The sequence below is a fragment of the Prorops nasuta genome, unplaced genomic scaffold (genome assembly GCF_024137725.1).
Source record: "Prorops nasuta isolate Cenicafe-Biocafe unplaced genomic scaffold, Cenicafe_Pnas_1.2 PNAS00033, whole genome shotgun sequence".
In the NCBI taxonomy this organism is placed as follows: Eukaryota; Metazoa; Arthropoda; class Insecta; order Hymenoptera; family Bethylidae; genus Prorops; species Prorops nasuta.
This window is the reverse complement of record NW_027116830.1, coordinates 2,479,834-2,500,593: the sequence shown is the minus strand read 5'-3', so window position 1 is coordinate 2,500,593 and position 20,760 is coordinate 2,479,834. Positions and strand designations below refer to the sequence as shown.

At 33.7% G+C, this 20,760-nt stretch overlaps 4 protein-coding genes across 4 annotated transcripts; 2 read left to right on the top strand and 2 right to left on the bottom strand.

Annotated features, from left to right (window-relative positions):
• The first annotated feature begins 107 nt into the window (after positions 1-107).
• On the top strand, positions 108-938 carry Pdf (Pigment-dispersing factor). Its single transcript, XM_066743788.1, has 3 exons — positions 108-262; positions 387-527; positions 605-938. The coding sequence occupies exons 2-3, from the start codon at positions 399-401 to the stop codon at positions 728-730; spliced, it is 255 nt and encodes an 84-aa protein (XP_066599885.1). The 5' UTR covers positions 108-262; positions 387-398; the 3' UTR covers positions 731-938.
• On the bottom strand, positions 927-4,715 carry LOC136783536 (cyclin-dependent kinase 11A-like). Its single transcript, XM_066743768.1, has 9 exons — positions 4,559-4,715; positions 3,894-4,280; positions 3,314-3,811; positions 3,046-3,237; positions 2,641-2,966; positions 2,237-2,563; positions 1,881-2,145; positions 1,569-1,799; positions 927-1,492 (listed from the first exon to the last, which is right to left on the bottom strand). Exons 1-9 carry the CDS (start codon positions 4,648-4,650, stop codon positions 1,198-1,200), a joined length of 2,613 nt encoding a protein of 870 aa, XP_066599865.1. The 5' UTR covers positions 4,651-4,715; the 3' UTR covers positions 927-1,197.
• Positions 4,716-7,014: 2,299 nt separating this feature from the next.
• LOC136783388 (uncharacterized) lies at positions 7,015-8,582 on the bottom strand. Its single transcript, XM_066743504.1, has 3 exons — positions 8,536-8,582; positions 7,213-7,485; positions 7,015-7,115 (listed from the first exon to the last, which is right to left on the bottom strand). The coding sequence occupies exons 1-3, from the start codon at positions 8,567-8,569 to the stop codon at positions 7,027-7,029; spliced, it is 396 nt and encodes a 131-aa protein (XP_066599601.1). The 5' UTR covers positions 8,570-8,582; the 3' UTR covers positions 7,015-7,026.
• Positions 8,583-11,866: 3,284 nt separating this feature from the next.
• LOC136783387 (uncharacterized) lies at positions 11,867-13,434 on the top strand. Its single transcript, XM_066743502.1, has 3 exons — positions 11,867-11,913; positions 12,964-13,236; positions 13,334-13,434. The coding sequence occupies exons 1-3, from the start codon at positions 11,880-11,882 to the stop codon at positions 13,420-13,422; spliced, it is 396 nt and encodes a 131-aa protein (XP_066599599.1). The 5' UTR covers positions 11,867-11,879; the 3' UTR covers positions 13,423-13,434.
• The last annotated feature ends 7,326 nt before the right edge of the window (positions 13,435-20,760 follow it).

Sequence of the window (20,760 nt, the reverse complement as noted above, 5' to 3'; positions counted from 1 at the left end):
TTATGTAAGAAAATTGATATATAAAACTGAAGAAACCGCGGTAGAATTTGCCGAGGAGTTTGCCAATAGCAGATATTTCGACTGAAAGTGGCACCTCGTCAATTGTGGAGAACCCAGAGAGGCCGGAGGGCCTGGCGAACTCGAGGAGTATAAAAGGATGGCAATTGCCGTGGAACCAATGCACAACGTCAAGACCCATTGGTACAATACAATCGAGATTCTTGGCAAATTGTAGAAACAGCGGTGCGACCTGCCAATTGAGGTAAAGCAGCATCAATTTTTGCCTTTATATCCGATCGTTTCTTTCAATTGTGAGACCTTCCTCTTTCAAGCACCGACATTCCATCATTTTAAAATCGTCCGACTTTCAATAAATTGCATTGCAGCGAAAGAGCACGATGGCCAACTTGGTGAGACTCTTCGTGGTAATTGCTCTCGTGTTAGAATTAACGTCAGGTGTATTTGGAATAATGGAACAAGTTGAGAGAGATCCGTTGGAAATTCAATTACCTTACGGCCGAGGACTAGTGAGAATTCATTGAAATGTTTAACGCGTCTCCCTCATCGTAGATAGAATCGAGTAAGCTATTTCTCTTCATTTCAGGTTAATCAATTGCAACTGGCCAGACTCTTAATGTTTCCACAACGAATCTGTCATCCCAAACGAAACTCTGAGCTGATCAACTCCCTCCTGGGATTACCGAAAAACATGAACAACGTTGGAAAATAAAAATCAATGTGTCTAATGTATCGAGTGGCTAAACTGTTCATTTCGTTTCATCAAATACAATAAAATTAGGATGGAAAGAGTTCTTCAACTTGTAAGTAGCAGAATAAATGGGATTTTTCTTTTCGCTTATTCTTCCTACTCGAGAGTTCTTCGAGGAAATGAATTCTTTATTACAATGATATGCGAGAATGCGTAGTAATTATTCATAGAAAAAAATCCCACCTTTATTGTATTCTTATTATATATATATATATATATATATATATATATATATATATTTATATATAAATGTATGTACAAACAATTATTAAAATGATTGTTCCTTATTCTAAAAAAGTCTATTACCTTTTCGTCTCTCCCTCTCTCTTTTTTCGATAGACGGACTTCATCGGGGTCTTATGTGTATACTTCGTTTTTATTATTCCTTAAGAAAGAAATGCAATTTTATCCTAGATTTGTTTTGGTTATTAAAATTTTAAATGAAAACCACCCCCGACGGATGGTTGACGTCCCCCTTCGGTAAGCCCCATGTGAAAACCGGAAGAGCTAAGATCTGCATCGTCCCCGTCTCCTAATTGTTTGTATTCCCTTCCGCCACTCGGTGGCTTTGGAGAAGCATTGGCCGTTCTCAGGCCGAGCTCCGATTTGGCGGGCCACGTAGGGAACATTTGAGGATCGATTGGCAAAGGTGCCTCCGAAAAGTATGGATGCTGCAACGCTTCCTCCGCAGTTATTCGTTGATGAGGATCGTAAGTTAAGAATCTGCAAAGTAAACAAATCAATTTTATTAATGAAAATCTATTCAAGAAGATTCAACCAAGTGTGTGTGTTGTGTTACTTGTTTAATAGCTCTACTCCCAAGTCGGTTGACGACAGAGTAAATCTTTGCCTAAGATTATTTACAGGATAGTGAGCAAATGGAATCTTCTGAACCATTGGTAGTTTACTGTAACCAGGCCAAACCCTCTCGCTAGGTGTTCCCATTTCTTTGAAAATTCGATGCAACTGATCGATCTCTGATTTTCCTGGGAACAGTGCTTCCATTCTCAACAGCTCTGCATATATACATCTGAAAATATATTTTTCCTCATTAATTGAAAAGATTGATTCCAAGAACATTTAAAGACGATCGATATAGCTTTTCACTTACCCTACCGACCATATGTCAACGGGTGTACTGTATTCTTTGTCACCCAGAAGCAGTTCTGGGGCTCTGTACCAAAGCGTAACAACAATTGGGGTGTACTGTCTTAGCGGTGAGCCATACTCTCTCGCCAGGCCAAAGTCACCAACTTTTAAAACTCCGCGATGGCTCAACAATAAATTGGAAGTTTTCAAGTCGCGATGAAGTATCCAATTGTCATGTAAATGAGCGACAGCTCTCAATAATTGATGCACGAGGCATTTAATTTCTCCTACAAAAATTCCAACGTGTAATCAGATAATCAAATCTTTTAAAGCCAACTCTCGTATTGATCGATAAGATTGACAAATTCGCAAACCTACCGGGAATAAACACTTGCTTCTTCTGCTGCATCGTTTCTATCAACGATTTCAAGTCATGCTCCACATAGTCCATCACGATAAAAATTTTATCCATATTGCTACCCACGACTATTTCTCTGACAGTAACAATATTTGGATGCTGAGCCTTGAGCAACGTATTGATTTCTCTCAGACTGGTTATTGGAAAGCCTTCCTTCTCCTTTTCCATCTTCAATCGTTTCAAAGCAACTATTTCTTCGGTTCTCTTGTCTCTCGCTCTATAAACTACGCCATAAGTACCTTCTGCGATGCGATTTAAGCACTGAAATTCTTCGACGCTTCTGCAACCTATATTTAAAGTTTATAAAAAATGGATGGTGACTCGAGTGTGTTGCTCACTGATATATAAACAATGCAAAAATTACCTTGAATCGCTGGCAAATAGGGAGGTAGCTCCGGCTCCTTTTCCTTCACCTCCTCCTGCACTTGATCAGCTTCTTTCGCTGCGACCATTGGATCCACGTGACCAGGAGAATCCCCATCGGAATGATCCGACTTGGCCAAACGATCCACCGATAAAGGACTTGGATTATTATAATCAGATCCGTCGTTGGAATCGTCGTTTGAAGCTTTATTAGATTCATTTGAGTCATCATCGTCGTCGTCGCTGCTCGAATCTGAAGAGTCCGAAGACGGTCTCTCCGAAGATCTTTTGCTCGTACTCTCTTGATCGTCCGAGGATTGCCTGGATCTTTGAGAGATTAGTTGAATTATTAGGCTATGTTGAGAATTAAATCGAATCAATGACTATTGTTTATGGAAAAACTTACTCGGCAGATTTCGAGCGACCAGCATCGGAATTGGCTGGACTACGACTCTCGTCTGACAACTCAACGACAGAGGGTTCTGGATTATTCTCAGGGCTCAATGGACGTTTCTCCCCTCTTTTCATTCGTCTAGCTTCCAATTCCAATCTAGAAACCTCTTTCCTTCTAGCCATTTCTCTGTCAGCTTCCAATAATCTAAAAATTCGAGCATTATAGTCAACTTGGATTCGTCTAGAGCAAATAATTAGCTTTTATAATCTGTGCCGCGTACCTCTCTTTCCTCAGCTCTTGCTCCGTCATTAGTTTGGGATCTTTGGCTTGCACAGGAATATCGTTCACTTCCATCTCATCCGTTTCTTCGCGGGAAGCAATTTCTATAGCCTCTCGCAATTGCTTCTCCCTAAACTCCTTTTCCCTCTCCATCTTTTCCCTATCCCTCTCGCGAGCTCTATCGTGCTTGTGGGACCTTTTGTGACGCTTCTCTCGATCGGTCCTTTCAACAATATCCGTCTCTGTATATTGCTCTTCCAATACTCTGATGTGCCTGCGCTCGTCCACGCGAATTTCACGACGTTCCCGCTCTTCTTGTACAGCGCGAATTTCACGACGATCACGGATATCTTCTATCCTGATCTCTCGTCTCTCTCGAGATTCGCGGACTTCGCGACCCTCGCGAGGGTCCTCAATTCGAATTTCTCTCCGAGACTCCATTTTGTATTCTCGAATATCACGCGGATCTTCGCGTCTCTCTCTACGTTTGTCCAGCAATCTTTTAAAAGGTAAACATGAGATTGATGAGTCATGATAATTACACAGCTAGATCTAATAACATTAGAATTTAAACTCCTTACCTCTCTCTTAAATCCTCCAATTCGCGATCACCCGTCGTCCTCTCCTTACGACCGTGCCTCGTAGTCTCTCTGTCTCTAGCGTGGCTTTCCAATCTTTCAGAACGCTCTATCCTCTCCCTATCCCTCTTTGAATTTTCAGAGCGTTCGCTGCTTCGTTCCAGTAGATCTATACCGTGCCTTCTGTGTCTATGCTTTTCTCTATGCCTATCGTCGTTTCTCTCGCGATGACGAGATTTACGCTCCTTCTCCTCTCTACGGTCTCTCCTCTCCATTCTCTCATGTTTTTCCCTTCTTCTCGAAGAGCTAGATTTATGATGCCTAATCACAGCTTGCGGAGGTTTAATATCTAAGGAATCTGCTGTATCTGCTCCATCTTCCTCTGAAAAACTGTAGAGAAACAATCAACATTAAAATCAGCTGGGAAGAGAAAAGCAATTATGTAACATTGAATATATTTATTCAGTGTTCATAAATAAATTCAACGATAAGTAGAAGGATACAAATGCAGAAAGAAATGGTAATTTCATTATTTATCATGTGACATTGCACCATTTTAGTTACATGTTAAAAAATAGAAATTTTATCGAGGCTCGAGCGCGCGTAATAGCCTACAAGTTTCTAACCTCTAAAAGAAGGAAAAGAATGAGTATTGATAAAAGCGTCACCTGAAATCGTCCATGTCTTTTGAAGGACTCTTTTTAATCTCACCGTCTTCACTTTGGTTATCCAAATCTATGTCCATTACGCGATCCGACATACCTCTTTTAAAGAACAATTTAACCTCAACCAAACGATTTCGAGCGTTTTATCTGTTTGATGATGACAACCGTCCAATTAATAAGCGTGGTGTAATTGGTAAGCTACACTTGAAACTTTTAACCAACCAGCTTTTTCAAAAGATTGGAACTTTGGAACACACGCACCGCACAAACGACGCGCGCGCGGTTGGTACTATGTACTACATAGTAATACCACCATTTTGTCCCCACCGAAAAGTATACATATACTCTCGGTAGTGTGCAATTTAACCCAAAATCTTTTGGGGAAGTCTGAGCTACTCTATAGAATATATGAAAGTGATGTAAAACCACCGGAAGTCTATTAGATGCGCGTAAAATATGCGCAGATAACTATGTTGTGTTTATGTAATCAGAAATGTCAATCGTGCAAGCAAACCCGTTGAGCGGAGATAGGTTATGAGTCAAGTTTACTAAAAAACAGCAAGGAGAACAATTTTAATTCTAACCCAAAAAGAAATGCTATCATCGAAGTATCAGATACGTATTAATGTTATATATACATATATATTTGTATAATAAGAATGAGATACTTTGTGAAAATTTTTCTGATTTCAGATAAACTATTATAAATATTGGAATAGGAGAATAATCGTTTTGTTCTTTTCACCATTAAATGTGCTGGAATACATTAAGGAAAATGTCATATTTCTTACAGCAACCCTCTTTTTCAATATGAGGTATGTTCAGATCTCATAGGGCTTTCCCTCTGCTATATCATCTGCATTGAGTTGGACTAAGCGCAATGGGTATTTTGTAAGATTATTCCATTACGTAAGGCCTTTATTATATTTTATATTTACAAATGCAGTGTTATGCTAAGTCATATTGAAATCAAATTATCATACTGACAATTAGGTCATGTGCAATTTAATTGTTTCACAGGTAAATACAGTGTTATGCTTGGTTATAATTTTGCCTGTGTTTGCATAGAGTAGTCTAAATTAGAAATTACTTTGAGGAAATTTCTAGTTACACTTGGTGCAGTTTGACGTAAGAATACAGTTTGAATAAAAAAGAAAAAAATGTTATCAACTAATAATATGCCTGAGTATAAGGTGGTACAATTAGCAGTAACAGCCTTTACTTGCACGCCCTTTCAATTCATAATAATAAATAGGCAAATTGAATTATTATTTGGATAACTGATTATCAGAGTTTATTTAATAAGAAAAATCTACTGCGCTTTGACATGAATGCTATAAGGTAACAACGTATGCTCTATTTCTTATATTTACTTATTTTTCTTACAGCGAGATGAATAACTATGTGGTATGCATTATTCTTGTTATGAATATGAGGATTTGTGAAATCTGCTTTGTTTATAGAGGTTAAAAGAGAATCGAATTTATAAATTGTACAGTATTCTGCCCTGCTGCACCAACCTTCGAAGAAATATTATTTGAAAATCTTCTGTGTTTTATTTTAGATTGTAAATGTCCATGACAAGTACATGATTTATTTTCAAGTGAATTAAATAAGGATAATGCGTTTTAATGCTTTAAGTATTAATGTACCTTCAATATTTAGAGTTTCGGAAGAAATTTCTACCAAAGTGATATCATCTTGGATTGATTTTCTCAAAATGACACAATGTTGGATAAGAGTAATTGATACAAATTATCATAAATTCTAATTATCTAAGGAGAATAACAATATTCAGTCAAGACTTTTGACATAAATCTAATAAGAAGCTGTGCTATAATGGTGTATCAAAGATTCAAATTCGGAACTATACTGTGTAATACGAATTATTAATAAAATCTCAAGGGTTTTTAGAACAAATGGTATGTTGCAAAAATTTTCTTATTTAAATCATATTTTTATTTCTTTACTGCCCCATAGACCTAATGGTACCTTCACCTATTTAACGTTAAGTTAAGAATTTGTTAAATCAGCGTTTTAATGATTAAGATATAATTGTTTGGTAAATTGTTCAGTCTTCTGTCCTTTTGTTGAAATTGAAAATATCCATAACCAGTGTTTGCACAAACGAATTTAACGATAGAAATATATTTTAATGTTATATGAATTAATTAATCTTAAATATTTGTAGCTTATACGAAGAGATTTCTATGAAAGTCAAATGAACATATTAAGCTGTATTTCTTGAAGCAAATATATTGTATAAGAGTGTTAGTAATACAAAATACATGAGAAATTATTTATTATTAAAAATATCAATCATTTTTGTAAGAGATACGTATTTGTAATTTCCAAAAGAAACAAATATATTATACAGGTATAAATAAAATCTAATCAAATGTATGTTTTTAATAGTAACTATTTCAAATTAAAGTGTATAAATAAGTAATCTGATGGTTTTACAATATAAATTAATTTAAATTTAATAATAACAAGCCTTTCAGGTTTCCAAGCGTCAACTTTTTAATTTTTGATGAATCAATATTTTTAAATAATAATTCTGAAAATTGAAAAAAAAAACATTTTTTTATCAATATAGTTAGAAAACGAAATAAATTTATTTATTACTATGCTAAAGGACTATACAAATTAATTACCTTGATTCTTTAAGAGTTTTTTAATTTGCAATATAACGGTTTGATTTAATAAGACAGATGTATTGATAAAATTATGAATGTATTGCAATTTCTCCTTTTCAGATGTGCATCCTGCTAATGATTTTTCTAAAAAGGCCCAACCGCCTTCATCGTCCAAGAGCCAATTTTGAAACGAGCGGGAATATTTTCTCTTATGCACAATATTTTTGCCGTGGCCTCTATCAATTTGGGCAATCTCAATGTTATAAATCTTTATTAATTCAATCAGCTTTTCTGAAAGTAAAAGTTTATTTATTACAAAAATAAGGTTTCAACATGGTTTTCCCAGATAATAAAATTATTTCCAACGACATAACAATTATCAATTTTGTTACAGGAGCTGTATTAAGTAGCAAAAGACTTTGCACAGAGCTTATAGTGATATTAGTCCTTCGTACAATTTCCTATGCACCTTAGAAAAAATGTTGCTCCCGTCCGTTTTGAAACAAAGTTTTCATCGCCAAAACTTACAGTATGTTAAGTATTTTTTTATCTCTGGAGCACGTTAAGATGGATATTTCATTATAATAATCGCGATCAAAAGTAAAATATTTCTATTTAACGTTAAATAATATATTATTATAATATTTTGAGAAGCTCTTGATATAAATTTACCTAATATGAATTAAAAAATAGTGTATTTCATTTCAAACATTCGAGATGATGGTCACTTGATTGAAATTCTTTTTTATTTTCTTTTAATGAGGTAGCTTTTATCTCAAATTTCTTTTCACAGTAACGTTTGTATTTTTTTTTATGTTTTCTTAAATCGATTGAAATGATTCGTCCTTGTCGTAAGATGAAAGAATTTCAACGCTATAATAATAATATATAATAGTTACCGTACAATACTTTATCTACTTTGTGATTGTAGCAATAATGGATATTACTCAATCCTAAGTACTCTTAGATCGAGTGATAACTCTGTTTTATAATGAATTGCGATACGATAGCCTTAGTTTAAGTGGGAAAACTTATGTAATACTTTTCCAACGTTATAGAAATATTAATTAAGAGCCCATTTCCATAAAGTTTTTGCCAATTTATATATGCTATTATTAAAATAATTCATAAATTCAAAGAGTGATATTTCAAAAGAACGCATCAAAAATCGCTTTTATTTTCCTCCTCGATTCCCGGATCTATTTTTACAGAAGCATTTAGAAAATATGCTGCACATCCAAACTCTTCTCTTTTAATATTATTTATTACCATGGAAAAAAGGTTTAAACGAAGGTATAGAATGCTCTACTATATATATGATTATTCTTAACGTATACATACCAACAAAATTACCAAGAGTGGGATGAGACCCCATTTTTTCTTTTAAAGTTTTGTGATACCTTTCTTGGCCATTATTTGTAGTATCATTTACTCGATAAATAGAAAACACCTGTACACCTATTTGCTTCAACCAGTAATTTTTAAAATAATTAAAAAAATTGTAATAATTTTCAAAAAGTTTTCGTTCTGCCATCGTTCTCTTTACAATTTCCACGAATTCTTCTTCAATATTATTCGCAGGCAAATAAGCTAAATTGCATATTTTTCTAAATAATACAATAGCTTTTGTCATTTCTTCAATGTTAGCGTTTGGTTTCGAAAAAATGTTGTTTTTCTTAGCTTTTTTTTTTAAGCTCTATTTAAAATTTAAATATATAGGCAAATTATAATATAGATCTATAAGTGTTAATTATATACAATTGATAATATAATAAAGAATGAAGCAAACTTGGAGAAAATGGAATAGGCATCCAGTGATAAGACAGCCTTGAAAGACTGTTTTAATTGCATTGTGCAATCCAGTTTCGAAATCACATATGCACAGCAGGGGCTCCAAACGTGTCATGATTTTTTCTCTTATAAATTGGAAAATTTGTATATAACTCCTTTCGAATTTGTTGGACATGAGAACCCAGATGATTGGCACAAACTGTTAAAACAGGAAGCAGATATGAAGAAAACCTTTTTTAAGCACACAAGATATTAAACCGATGGAATAAAGTATTTTTAATTACCTTCTCATTATATTTAGCCATGATTGTGAGCAGTTGATACACGTTGTCAATTATTGGCGTAGTATCGAATGTTGCATCGATTGAAAATATCGTACAACATTCGAATTTTTTAATAAACTGCTTATCTGCTAGAACGACCGAAACGTTCTCCTTTCCATGTTCAAATTGGAAAACATTAATTTTATGCAATTTACTATTTAAATTAAATTTCAACAATTGTTTCCATTTTTCTCCATTCATTATTTTTTCGCACTCTTTTAAGCTCTTGGGATTTTTAACAGGTTTCTTTAATCTCCAATTATGCAAAGTACGCCTTATCTTTTTATATGGTATATTAGCTGCTTTAGTAGGGTTTCTGAAAATATAAAACGTATATTAATAATACAAAATAATTAAAAAAGAAATATTATGTATCCCTTACCTGATTGCCACAGAATTATATACGGTTTTCGGTGTTCCTACGTCTCTATTAACGGCTTTAAACAATTTTTGACGAAACTGCGCTATTTCTGCAAAATTATTAGGTTTCTCGTGGTTATGCTCTTTCATAGATTTAAATTGACCGTCCACGAGTTGTGCGGTAGCCGAACAAAGTTTGTTTCCACACCTTAAGTACCTATTAACAATTTTTTAATTAAAACTGATTTTAATCATATAATCTACTCAATATTGAATATTTATGAAATAATTAATAAAATTTCAAAAGTTCAGGTTAAACAGAATTAAACATTTTTATTATTAATAATTGACAAAGTACTTTCGTATAAATTTACTTACGTTATTAGATTTCCCTTTTTATTCTTGTATAAATGTTTTTTATAATAGACATACATATCAGGGTATAAAACTGTAGGCATTAATTTTTTATTTCGATTATCCATATTTTTAATGGGGATACAAAATATATCGGACGTTAATCATACGTTTCATAACACGATTTTAAATCGATCTCTTGACATATATAGAGATAACTTCATAGTTTGAATTAGTTACTTATTTTCTATAAAATCCTTTATCCCCATTAAAAATATGGATAATCGAAATAAAAAATTAATGCCTACAGTTTTATATCCTGATAAGTATGTCTATTATAAAAAACATTTATACAAGAATAAAAAGGGAAATCTAATAACGTAAGTAAATTTATACGAAAGTACTTTGTCAATTATTAATAATAAAAATGTTTAATTCTGTTTAACCTGAACTTTTGAAATTTTATTAATTATTTCATAAATATTCAATATTGAGTAGATTATATGATTAAAATCAGTTTTAATTAAAAAATTGTTAATAGGTACTTAAGGTGTGGAAACAAACTTTGTTCGGCTACCGCACAACTCGTGGACGGTCAATTTAAATCTATGAAAGAGCATAACCACGAGAAACCTAATAATTTTGCAGAAATAGCGCAGTTTCGTCAAAAATTGTTTAAAGCCGTTAATAGAGACGTAGGAACACCGAAAACCGTATATAATTCTGTGGCAATCAGGTAAGGGATACATAATATTTCTTTTTTAATTATTTTGTATTATTAATATACGTTTTATATTTTCAGAAACCCTACTAAAGCAGCTAATATACCATATAAAAAGATAAGGCGTACTTTGCATAATTGGAGATTAAAGAAACCTGTTAAAAATCCCAAGAGCTTAAAAGAGTGCGAAAAAATAATGAATGGAGAAAAATGGAAACAATTGTTGAAATTTAATTTAAATAGTAAATTGCATAAAATTAATGTTTTCCAATTTGAACATGGAAAGGAGAACGTTTCGGTCGTTCTAGCAGATAAGCAGTTTATTAAAAAATTCGAATGTTGTACGATATTTTCAATCGATGCAACATTCGATACTACGCCAATAATTGACAACGTGTATCAACTGCTCACAATCATGGCTAAATATAATGAGAAGGTAATTAAAAATACTTTATTCCATCGGTTTAATATCTTGTGTGCTTAAAAAAGGTTTTCTTCATATCTGCTTCCTGTTTTAACAGTTTGTGCCAATCATCTGGGTTCTCATGTCCAACAAATTCGAAAGGAGTTATATACAAATTTTCCAATTTATAAGAGAAAAAATCATGACACGTTTGGAGCCCCTGCTGTGCATATGTGATTTCGAAACTGGATTGCACAATGCAATTAAAACAGTCTTTCAAGGCTGTCTTATCACTGGATGCCTATTCCATTTTCTCCAAGTTTGCTTCATTCTTTATTATATTATCAATTGTATATAATTAACACTTATAGATCTATATTATAATTTGCCTATATATTTAAATTTTAAATAGAGCTTAAAAAAAAAAGCTAAGAAAAACAACATTTTTTCGAAACCAAACGCTAACATTGAAGAAATGACAAAAGCTATTGTATTATTTAGAAAAATATGCAATTTAGCTTATTTGCCTGCGAATAATATTGAAGAAGAATTCGTGGAAATTGTAAAGAGAACGATGGCAGAACGAAAACTTTTTGAAAATTATTACAATTTTTTTAATTATTTTAAAAATTACTGGTTGAAGCAAATAGGTGTACAGGTGTTTTCTATTTATCGAGTAAATGATACTACAAATAATGGCCAAGAAAGGTATCACAAAACTTTAAAAGAAAAAATGGGGTCTCATCCCACTCTTGGTAATTTTGTTGGTATGTATACGTTAAGAATAATCATATATATAGTAGAGCATTCTATACCTTCGTTTAAACCTTTTTTCCATGGTAATAAATAATATTAAAAGAGAAGAGTTTGGATGTGCAGCATATTTTCTAAATGCTTCTGTAAAAATAGATCCGGGAATCGAGGAGGAAAATAAAAGCGATTTTTGATGCGTTCTTTTGAAATATCACTCTTTGAATTTATGAATTATTTTAATAATAGCATATATAAATTGGCAAAAACTTTATGGAAATGGGCTCTTAATTAATATTTCTATAACGTTGGAAAAGTATTACATAAGTTTTCCCACTTAAACTAAGGCTATCGTATCGCAATTCATTATAAAACAGAGTTATCACTCGATCTAAGAGTACTTAGGATTGAGTAATATCCATTATTGCTACAATCACAAAGTAGATAAAGTATTGTACGGTAACTATTATATATTATTATTATAGCGTTGAAATTCTTTCATCTTACGACAAGGACGAATCATTTCAATCGATTTAAGAAAACATAAAAAAAAATACAAACGTTACTGTGAAAAGAAATTTGAGATAAAAGCTACCTCATTAAAAGAAAATAAAAAAGAATTTCAATCAAGTGACCATCATCTCGAATGTTTGAAATGAAATACACTATTTTTTAATTCATATTAGGTAAATTTATATCAAGAGCTTCTCAAAATATTATAATAATATATTATTTAACGTTAAATAGAAATATTTTACTTTTGATCGCGATTATTATAATGAAATATCCATCTTAACGTGCTCCAGAGATAAAAAAATACTTAACATACTGTAAGTTTTGGCGATGAAAACTTTGTTTCAAAACGGACGGGAGCAACATTTTTTCTAAGGTGCATAGGAAATTGTACGAAGGACTAATATCACTATAAGCTCTGTGCAAAGTCTTTTGCTACTTAATACAGCTCCTGTAACAAAATTGATAATTGTTATGTCGTTGGAAATAATTTTATTATCTGGGAAAACCATGTTGAAACCTTATTTTTGTAATAAATAAACTTTTACTTTCAGAAAAGCTGATTGAATTAATAAAGATTTATAACATTGAGATTGCCCAAATTGATAGAGGCCACGGCAAAAATATTGTGCATAAGAGAAAATATTCCCGCTCGTTTCAAAATTGGCTCTTGGACGATGAAGGCGGTTGGGCCTTTTTAGAAAAATCATTAGCAGGATGCACATCTGAAAAGGAGAAATTGCAATACATTCATAATTTTATCAATACATCTGTCTTATTAAATCAAACCGTTATATTGCAAATTAAAAAACTCTTAAAGAATCAAGGTAATTAATTTGTATAGTCCTTTAGCATAGTAATAAATAAATTTATTTCGTTTTCTAACTATATTGATAAAAAAATGTTTTTTTTTTCAATTTTCAGAATTATTATTTAAAAATATTGATTCATCAAAAATTAAAAAGTTGACGCTTGGAAACCTGAAAGGCTTGTTATTATTAAATTTAAATTAATTTATATTGTAAAACCATCAGATTACTTATTTATACACTTTAATTTGAAATAGTTACTATTAAAAACATACATTTGATTAGATTTTATTTATACCTGTATAATATATTTGTTTCTTTTGGAAATTACAAATACGTATCTCTTACAAAAATGATTGATATTTTTAATAATAAATAATTTCTCATGTATTTTGTATTACTAACACTCTTATACAATATATTTGCTTCAAGAAATACAGCTTAATATGTTCATTTGACTTTCATAGAAATCTCTTCGTATAAGCTACAAATATTTAAGATTAATTAATTCATATAACATTAAAATATATTTCTATCGTTAAATTCGTTTGTGCAAACACTGGTTATGGATATTTTCAATTTCAACAAAAGGACAGAAGACTGAACAATTTACCAAACAATTATATCTTAATCATTAAAACGCTGATTTAACAAATTCTTAACTTAACGTTAAATAGGTGAAGGTACCATTAGGTCTATGGGGCAGTAAAGAAATAAAAATATGATTTAAATAAGAAAATTTTTGCAACATACCATTTGTTCTAAAAACCCTTGAGATTTTATTAATAATTCGTATTACACAGTATAGTTCCGAATTTGAATCTTTGATACACCATTATAGCACAGCTTCTTATTAGATTTATGTCAAAAGTCTTGACTGAATATTGTTATTCTCCTTAGATAATTAGAATTTATGATAATTTGTATCAATTACTCTTATCCAACATTGTGTCATTTTGAGAAAATCAATCCAAGATGATATCACTTTGGTAGAAATTTCTTCCGAAACTCTAAATATTGAAGGTACATTAATACTTAAAGCATTAAAACGCATTATCCTTATTTAATTCACTTGAAAATAAATCATGTACTTGTCATGGACATTTACAATCTAAAATAAAACACAGAAGATTTTCAAATAATATTTCTTCGAAGGTTGGTGCAGCAGGGCAGAATACTGTACAATTTATAAATTCGATTCTCTTTTAACCTCTATAAACAAAGCAGATTTCACAAATCCTCATATTCATAACAAGAATAATGCATACCACATAGTTATTCATCTCGCTGTAAGAAAAATAAGTAAATATAAGAAATAGAGCATACGTTGTTACCTTATAGCATTCATGTCAAAGCGCAGTAGATTTTTCTTATTAAATAAACTCTGATAATCAGTTATCCAAATAATAATTCAATTTGCCTATTTATTATTATGAATTGAAAGGGCGTGCAAGTAAAGGCTGTTACTGCTAATTGTACCACCTTATACTCAGGCATATTATTAGTTGATAACATTTTTTTCTTTTTTATTCAAACTGTATTCTTACGTCAAACTGCACCAAGTGTAACTAGAAATTTCCTCAAAGTAATTTCTAATTTAGACTACTCTATGCAAACACAGGCAAAATTATAACCAAGCATAACACTGTATTTACCTGTGAAACAATTAAATTGCACATGACCTAATTGTCAGTATGATAATTTGATTTCAATATGACTTAGCATAACACTGCATTTGTAAATATAAAATATAATAAAGGCCTTACGTAATGGAATAATCTTACAAAATACCCATTGCGCTTAGTCCAACTCAATGCAGATGATATAGCAGAGGGAAAGCCCTATGAGATCTGAACATACCTCATATTGAAAAAGAGGGTTGCTGTAAGAAATATGACATTTTCCTTAATGTATTCCAGCACATTTAATGGTGAAAAGAACAAAACGATTATTCTCCTATTCCAATATTTATAATAGTTTATCTGAAATCAGAAAAATTTTCACAAAGTATCTCATTCTTATTATACAAATATATATGTATATATAACATTAATACGTATCTGATACTTCGATGATAGCATTTCTTTTTGGGTTAGAATTAAAATTGTTCTCCTTGCTGTTTTTTAGTAAACTTGACTCATAACCTATCTCCGCTCAACGGGTTTGCTTGCACGATTGACATTTCTGATTACATAAACACAACATAGTTATCTGCGCATATTTTACGCGCATCTAATAGACTTCCGGTGGTTTTACATCACTTTCATATATTCTATAGAGTAGCTCAGACTTCCCCAAAAGATTTTGGGTTAAATTGCACACTACCATACTCTCTCTTGAACGGCGGCTTTTGACCGGCGCGCGCATATTTCAATTCGACTGAATCGATATGCATCGATATATCGGATATCGATACTTTTGGAAATATCGCCGCATTGCATATCACTGCTTGACCGCTCGAGGCGCTGGGGCCGCATCGTTTTCGTTTCTCTACCGAGTACCGACCGTCCCGTTCAAAAACTCTCTATCTATAGTAAGCAAAGCCTATGCCTCAATGATGGCGGCCGTCCTTCTTTCCCCCCTCGCCCAAAAGACAGTTTACACACTTTTTACACTCCCCTCCCGCCAGATACACATACATACTTCGTATGCATCTCCTCTCCACACAGTCCATATGTATGTATGCACGTCACTCAATATTTATCACTATGGATTTTGCAATCAATCATCGAGAAAGATGAAAAACAATAGAAGAATTAACAAGCCTCGCGTGAACAGAAAAAAAAGGATTAATTAAGTATGGGACAGTTAAATTCCTTTGTAATTTTAATTCATTGACATGTAATGAAAAATTTTGAAACGTTCTCTGGGCGTTTGAAAAAATGTGCAAATGGCCTCAAAAAGCTCTTCGGCGGCCTCTTTAAAAGATGTGGAAGACAAAGTTTGCTCATTGTACGAATGCAGGTTATAATTTTGTTTTATTGCAAACTTTTTATCAAATTATTTATTTATGCGATGAAAATTCATGCTGATGTGATACACACTGCAGGTATAACCACAACATTACAGACGATGAATGTAATCCAAAGTTTAATCTCGTTTCCCATTTGGTGTATAAATATCTGACGAGCGTAGCTGATAAAAATATGAAACGAATGCAATACAAGACTGTACGAACGAGATTTCGCAGTGCCCACAGAAAACCAAGAAGGGTCGTATCGAGGAGTCAAGACTAGCCACGAGCCGATGCGCGTATGTGTACATCCGGAAAACTTTAATTCATATACGAATAATATGCAATAATGATTAATTAAAAATAAACAATTCATCTTTTAAATCTTTAAGAATGTCTGTATAGTATTACAGCGCAGAAATGATGAAATTATAATTTGCATATGGTAGCATAAAAATTCTTTAAATTAATGATTTATAATATAGGAAATTTGATGGAACTAATGTAAGAAACGATAAATCGATATTGAAAGGAAATGAATAATTCTAAGGCGGAATTTTTCAAGATCGATAGACGGAAAAATAAAATTTCTTGGAAATCTCTCTCTTGCTTTACGAATAGTACTATAGAGTAACGAATGAAATATTTAATAACTTTCTTAATGTATAACCACTCAAAGAATTGAATTAAAAAGAAAAAAAAAAACTAAATCAAATTTCATTAATTGAAATTAAAATTTATTAATATAATGTAAGAGTATAAATAATTTCAGTGGCACTATACTCAAAGCAAGATTTATATACATGTATTTGAATCCAAGATTTTTGTGTTCTCAGTGTGTTCTACTGCGATAACGGCGAGCATGATTAGCGAGATAGGATAAACTTTTGCACGTTGAAGGAAGCAAGTTTAATTGGGACGTGCTTTCCAAGGATAAGGCGCGGCGCGGCGCGGCGTTCCATAAAGGAGCAATGAGTTAACTTTGGCTCAAGTTACGAAATAACGTCAGTCACGAAAAGTGGCACTATCGAAGGAATTAAAAGGAGATGAAATGATAGAATGAGTCCGGAACGTGGTCGAATGCTTACAACTAAAATAATGGATCATTTTTTTTTTGTTTATGTATATACAGATCGATCGGCCAATCGTAAAATAGTTGTTGGACACTCTAATGATGATAGGCAAGAGCACATGGCAAGGTAGAAAGATTCAATTACGAAATTATCATGAAGAAATATAACATTTCCAATTTTTTCCATCTTCTCGAGACAATAATTACTTTCTTTTAATATTTAACCTTAATAAATATGTTTTATCGTTGGTTCTCAGGTGAATAACAATCGTCGACCTATAATATATTTGCTCGCACGCAATAACAAATGATTTCTAACTACGTTTGTTTCATTAATACGTATACAGTACCTGTGTCAATAAAAACTTGACTCCTTGAATCGAGCATGTTTTCTTTCGTACAATACAAAGAATCATGCAGGAACGATCTACGATTGTCATCGAGGGTCGTTCGATCCTGTACGATGCCATGCACAGAATATAATTTACGTATACATACGTGCACAGCGTGTCAATTTGAAAACGTATCCCACCCCCTCGATATTTCAGCCTTTCCCTTTTAAGAATTTACCGCTTCTCTTTCTCCACCCCTGCCGGAAGGTTCGTGCAATTTAATGGAAAGTACACTTGGAAATATTCCCCTTGAGAATAAAATCAACACGTTCTTCTTTGTTTCTTTCAGATTTCCAGCTTTTCTACAAGAATCGAAGAGGGGATGCGAGCCAGTACACTCGCACCTCCCCCCTGGACTTGGAAAATACATGAAATACGAATTTAACAAAACAATATGTAGGATGGATGTTTTTTAAATCGACACATTCTATAATAGGATTTTTCTAACGGTGACATGTATAATGTTTATCTGCTAGTTGTATAATTATTTAGCACTTGGACACACTTACTGCATTATCATATCGAATAAAATCTTGGAGCGTTACTCGTTCCTCGATAAACCTAGCTGATTACATTTGAGAGTAGCAAATTAAAAAAAAAAAAAAAAAAAAAGATGTGGTAATCCGGCGAGTGTTAATTATTATGAAATAACACTAACTTCCTTATATACTTTGTTTTTAGGTGAAAATTCTGTAAAAGGATGAAAAAGTTCCAGAGAGCATAGATATACACGAGCAAAGAAATGTTATCTTCTTTGAAATGTAAAAATGATACAAGGGTTTTTGTGTGAGAGAACATTGCAAATCTCTTTGCAATATAAATTCAAGAGGATTCTATGCAAAATATTCATATCTTTCAGAGTTGCGCAGATGAATGAATTTTCATATTCTAGTTGAAAGTCGTAATAATTACAAGCGTGTCTTATGTCTTTCATATAGAAATATATAAACAATTAAATTACCTTGGGTTGGATGGCGTTGCGTTGCACATTTAGGTTGGGTGGAGGGAGGGGGAGGATCGTTCGTTCGTTCGTAGGCGAGCGGCGAGATTAGTTATCGGAAGGTTCGCGAGAGAGAGAGAGAGAGAGAGAGAGAGAGGCTGGCGCGGTTCAGCACGGGCTACGGCTGACGTGACGCGACGCGGGACGCCGTGATGACGCGTGTCACGTCAGTCGGCCGAGGGAGGAGAGGCACACAGCTGCGTTTTTCTCACGCGCTCGCGGCTCCACTCGTCAACCAACCAACGGGTTTCGCGCTCGATCGCCACCAACCTCTTTGATCCTAATCGGACCAGCCCCATGTCAGGATCTACCTCGAAAATGGGCAAAAACATAAAAAATAAATAAAACTACCACATTTATATATATATATATATATATATTTATGTGTACAAACATGTAGTAAAATGTTAAACTCTCTATTCTTTGTACTGGTTCGTTACTGGAGTGCGTTGTTCGCCACGATACGAGGCTCGAATTGTCGCAAAAGCTCATCTGGATCGATATATATTATGTATAAGTTGTAGTTGGATATATATTTCATGGAATATCTCTATTTTAACATTACTCGTCTCTACTCTTATAATTTCTTTTAATCTCGCGCTTGTGTGTGTGGATGTATGTATGTATATTGCGAGTTGTAAATATCACACACTCTTATCCTTGTTAAGAGGGTATAGGCAGTGTATACATTTGTGTGACTCTACTGAAAGATGGAGATGGAGTGGAGAAAAGTTTTGATGGGGGGGGGCGAAGGAAGAGAAGAGTTTGTATATAATTTGGACGAGTAAATAGCATAGGCGCGCGAGCGATTGGATGAATGTCGAAGGTCGCGCGCGCGCGACTTGGTTGGCTCACGTGGCTAATATTACGAAAGATTATTGAAAGGGATAAGGGATTTAATTGGTAATGCGCGGTGCTGGTAGAGCGGACGATGTTATCGTGGAGGTTGTGGCTGGCAGTTTGATCGCAACTACCCTATATAATAGTGGGGCGCGCGGCCCGAAACCGTTTGTATATTCTTAAAGTAAAGTGTATAACGCGTGCATCATCGGTGCGCGGAAGGTCGTGAGATCGGGAACACATGTGGCGCACCCCGCGTGCGCGTTCGCCTCAACGCAGTCGGCCGGCACCCTTCCGCAACACGGTAATTAGATATTAGCCAGGCTATTTAGTCCTTCACCCCCCCCCCCCCATTCTACCATGCACAATTGCATTCTCTCAAGACTCTCCACCAGCATCGTTGCATCAGAGAATAGCGTAGCATATATAGAAACTTTGTATATCCTGTATTGTATATTGTATGCTTGTACGACCTGTCCCCTCGCTTGTCAATAACAACCCTCCACGAACATTTGTCAATTGTTATTCGATTGGCGTGAAAGGAAGGATAAATGCTCGCAATTACGGAACACGCTCTCCCTCTAATAAATGATTAAATCGGATCACGATGGAACTTCACGTTTCTTCCTCATTATCCTCGTAATTCCGCTTATATATATGCACAATTATCTACGCACACCGCGCACAACACACACATATAGGGATGTTTAAAAGGGACCTATGAAAAATTCCTATCGTGTAACGCGCAACTATATATATATTGGTCGTGTGTCATTAGGAACATTGTATATCGAGGAGTGGAAGAACTGCCCGTCCTTTTCATTCTTCATCGTTCGGCTCTCGTTAAAAATTTACCTTGGGGAAGAATTGTATAGAAGGAGGGAAGGAAGGCATCAATGTAAGAGTGAAATAATTCTCATCCATCAGGGTTATTTCTATATCGGTCGATGTAAACTTGAAATATTTCTTTTTCCCTTTTTGTGAATTTCTACTCGACCGTCAGTGTAATATAGTAATCTCTAAAAGGGAGAGAATTATCGAAGAAATTATTTCACACAAATATCTCCATCTCTCTCTCTTGGAACCGAACTGCATTGGTCTCGCTGGTGTATAGAAATTTAATGGGTTTTCCGCAGAGAATCGTGAATTTCCGCTAATCCCTTATCACACACACACACATGTCCGCGAGTGGAGCAATGGCGATTGGTCGACGCGCGCGTCTTGTTCGGCTTTCTCATTGGAGCTCGCGTATAATCGTGGGGGTGGTTTTTAGAGGGATGTGGAG

What these genes read in the sequence shown, in the direction of transcription:
- Pdf (XM_066743788.1), top strand. Translation starts at nt 399, where the DNA reads ATGGCCAACTTGGTGAGACTCTTCGTGGTAATTGCTCTCGTGTTAGAA. An exon ending in TACCTTACGGCCGAGGACTA is followed by an intron (nt 528 to 604) that starts GTGAGAATTCAT and finishes TCTTCATTTCAG; the next exon opens with GTTAATCAATTGCAACTGGC.
- LOC136783536 (XM_066743768.1), bottom strand. Translation starts at nt 4,650, where the DNA reads ATGTCGGATCGCGTAATGGACATAGATTTGGATAACCAAAGTGAAGAC. An exon ending in TTGGAGGATTTAAGAGAGAG is followed by an intron (nt 3,812 to 3,893) that starts GTAAGGAGTTTA and finishes ACCTTTTAAAAG; the next exon opens with ATTGCTGGACAAACGTAGAG. An exon ending in CAAGAGCTGAGGAAAGAGAG is followed by an intron (nt 3,238 to 3,313) that starts GTACGCGGCACA and finishes TCGAATTTTTAG; the next exon opens with ATTATTGGAAGCTGACAGAG.
- LOC136783388 (XM_066743504.1), bottom strand. Translation starts at nt 8,569, where the DNA reads ATGGGGTCTCATCCCACTCTTGGTAATTTTGTTG. An exon ending in CACTCTTGGTAATTTTGTTG is followed by an intron (nt 7,486 to 8,535) that starts GTATGTATACGT and finishes TTTTACTTTCAG; the next exon opens with AAAAGCTGATTGAATTAATA. An exon ending in AAAACTCTTAAAGAATCAAG is followed by an intron (nt 7,116 to 7,212) that starts GTAATTAATTTG and finishes TTCAATTTTCAG; the next exon opens with AATTATTATTTAAAAATATT.
- LOC136783387 (XM_066743502.1), top strand. Translation starts at nt 11,880, where the DNA reads ATGGGGTCTCATCCCACTCTTGGTAATTTTGTTG. An exon ending in CACTCTTGGTAATTTTGTTG is followed by an intron (nt 11,914 to 12,963) that starts GTATGTATACGT and finishes TTTTACTTTCAG; the next exon opens with AAAAGCTGATTGAATTAATA. An exon ending in AAAACTCTTAAAGAATCAAG is followed by an intron (nt 13,237 to 13,333) that starts GTAATTAATTTG and finishes TTCAATTTTCAG; the next exon opens with AATTATTATTTAAAAATATT.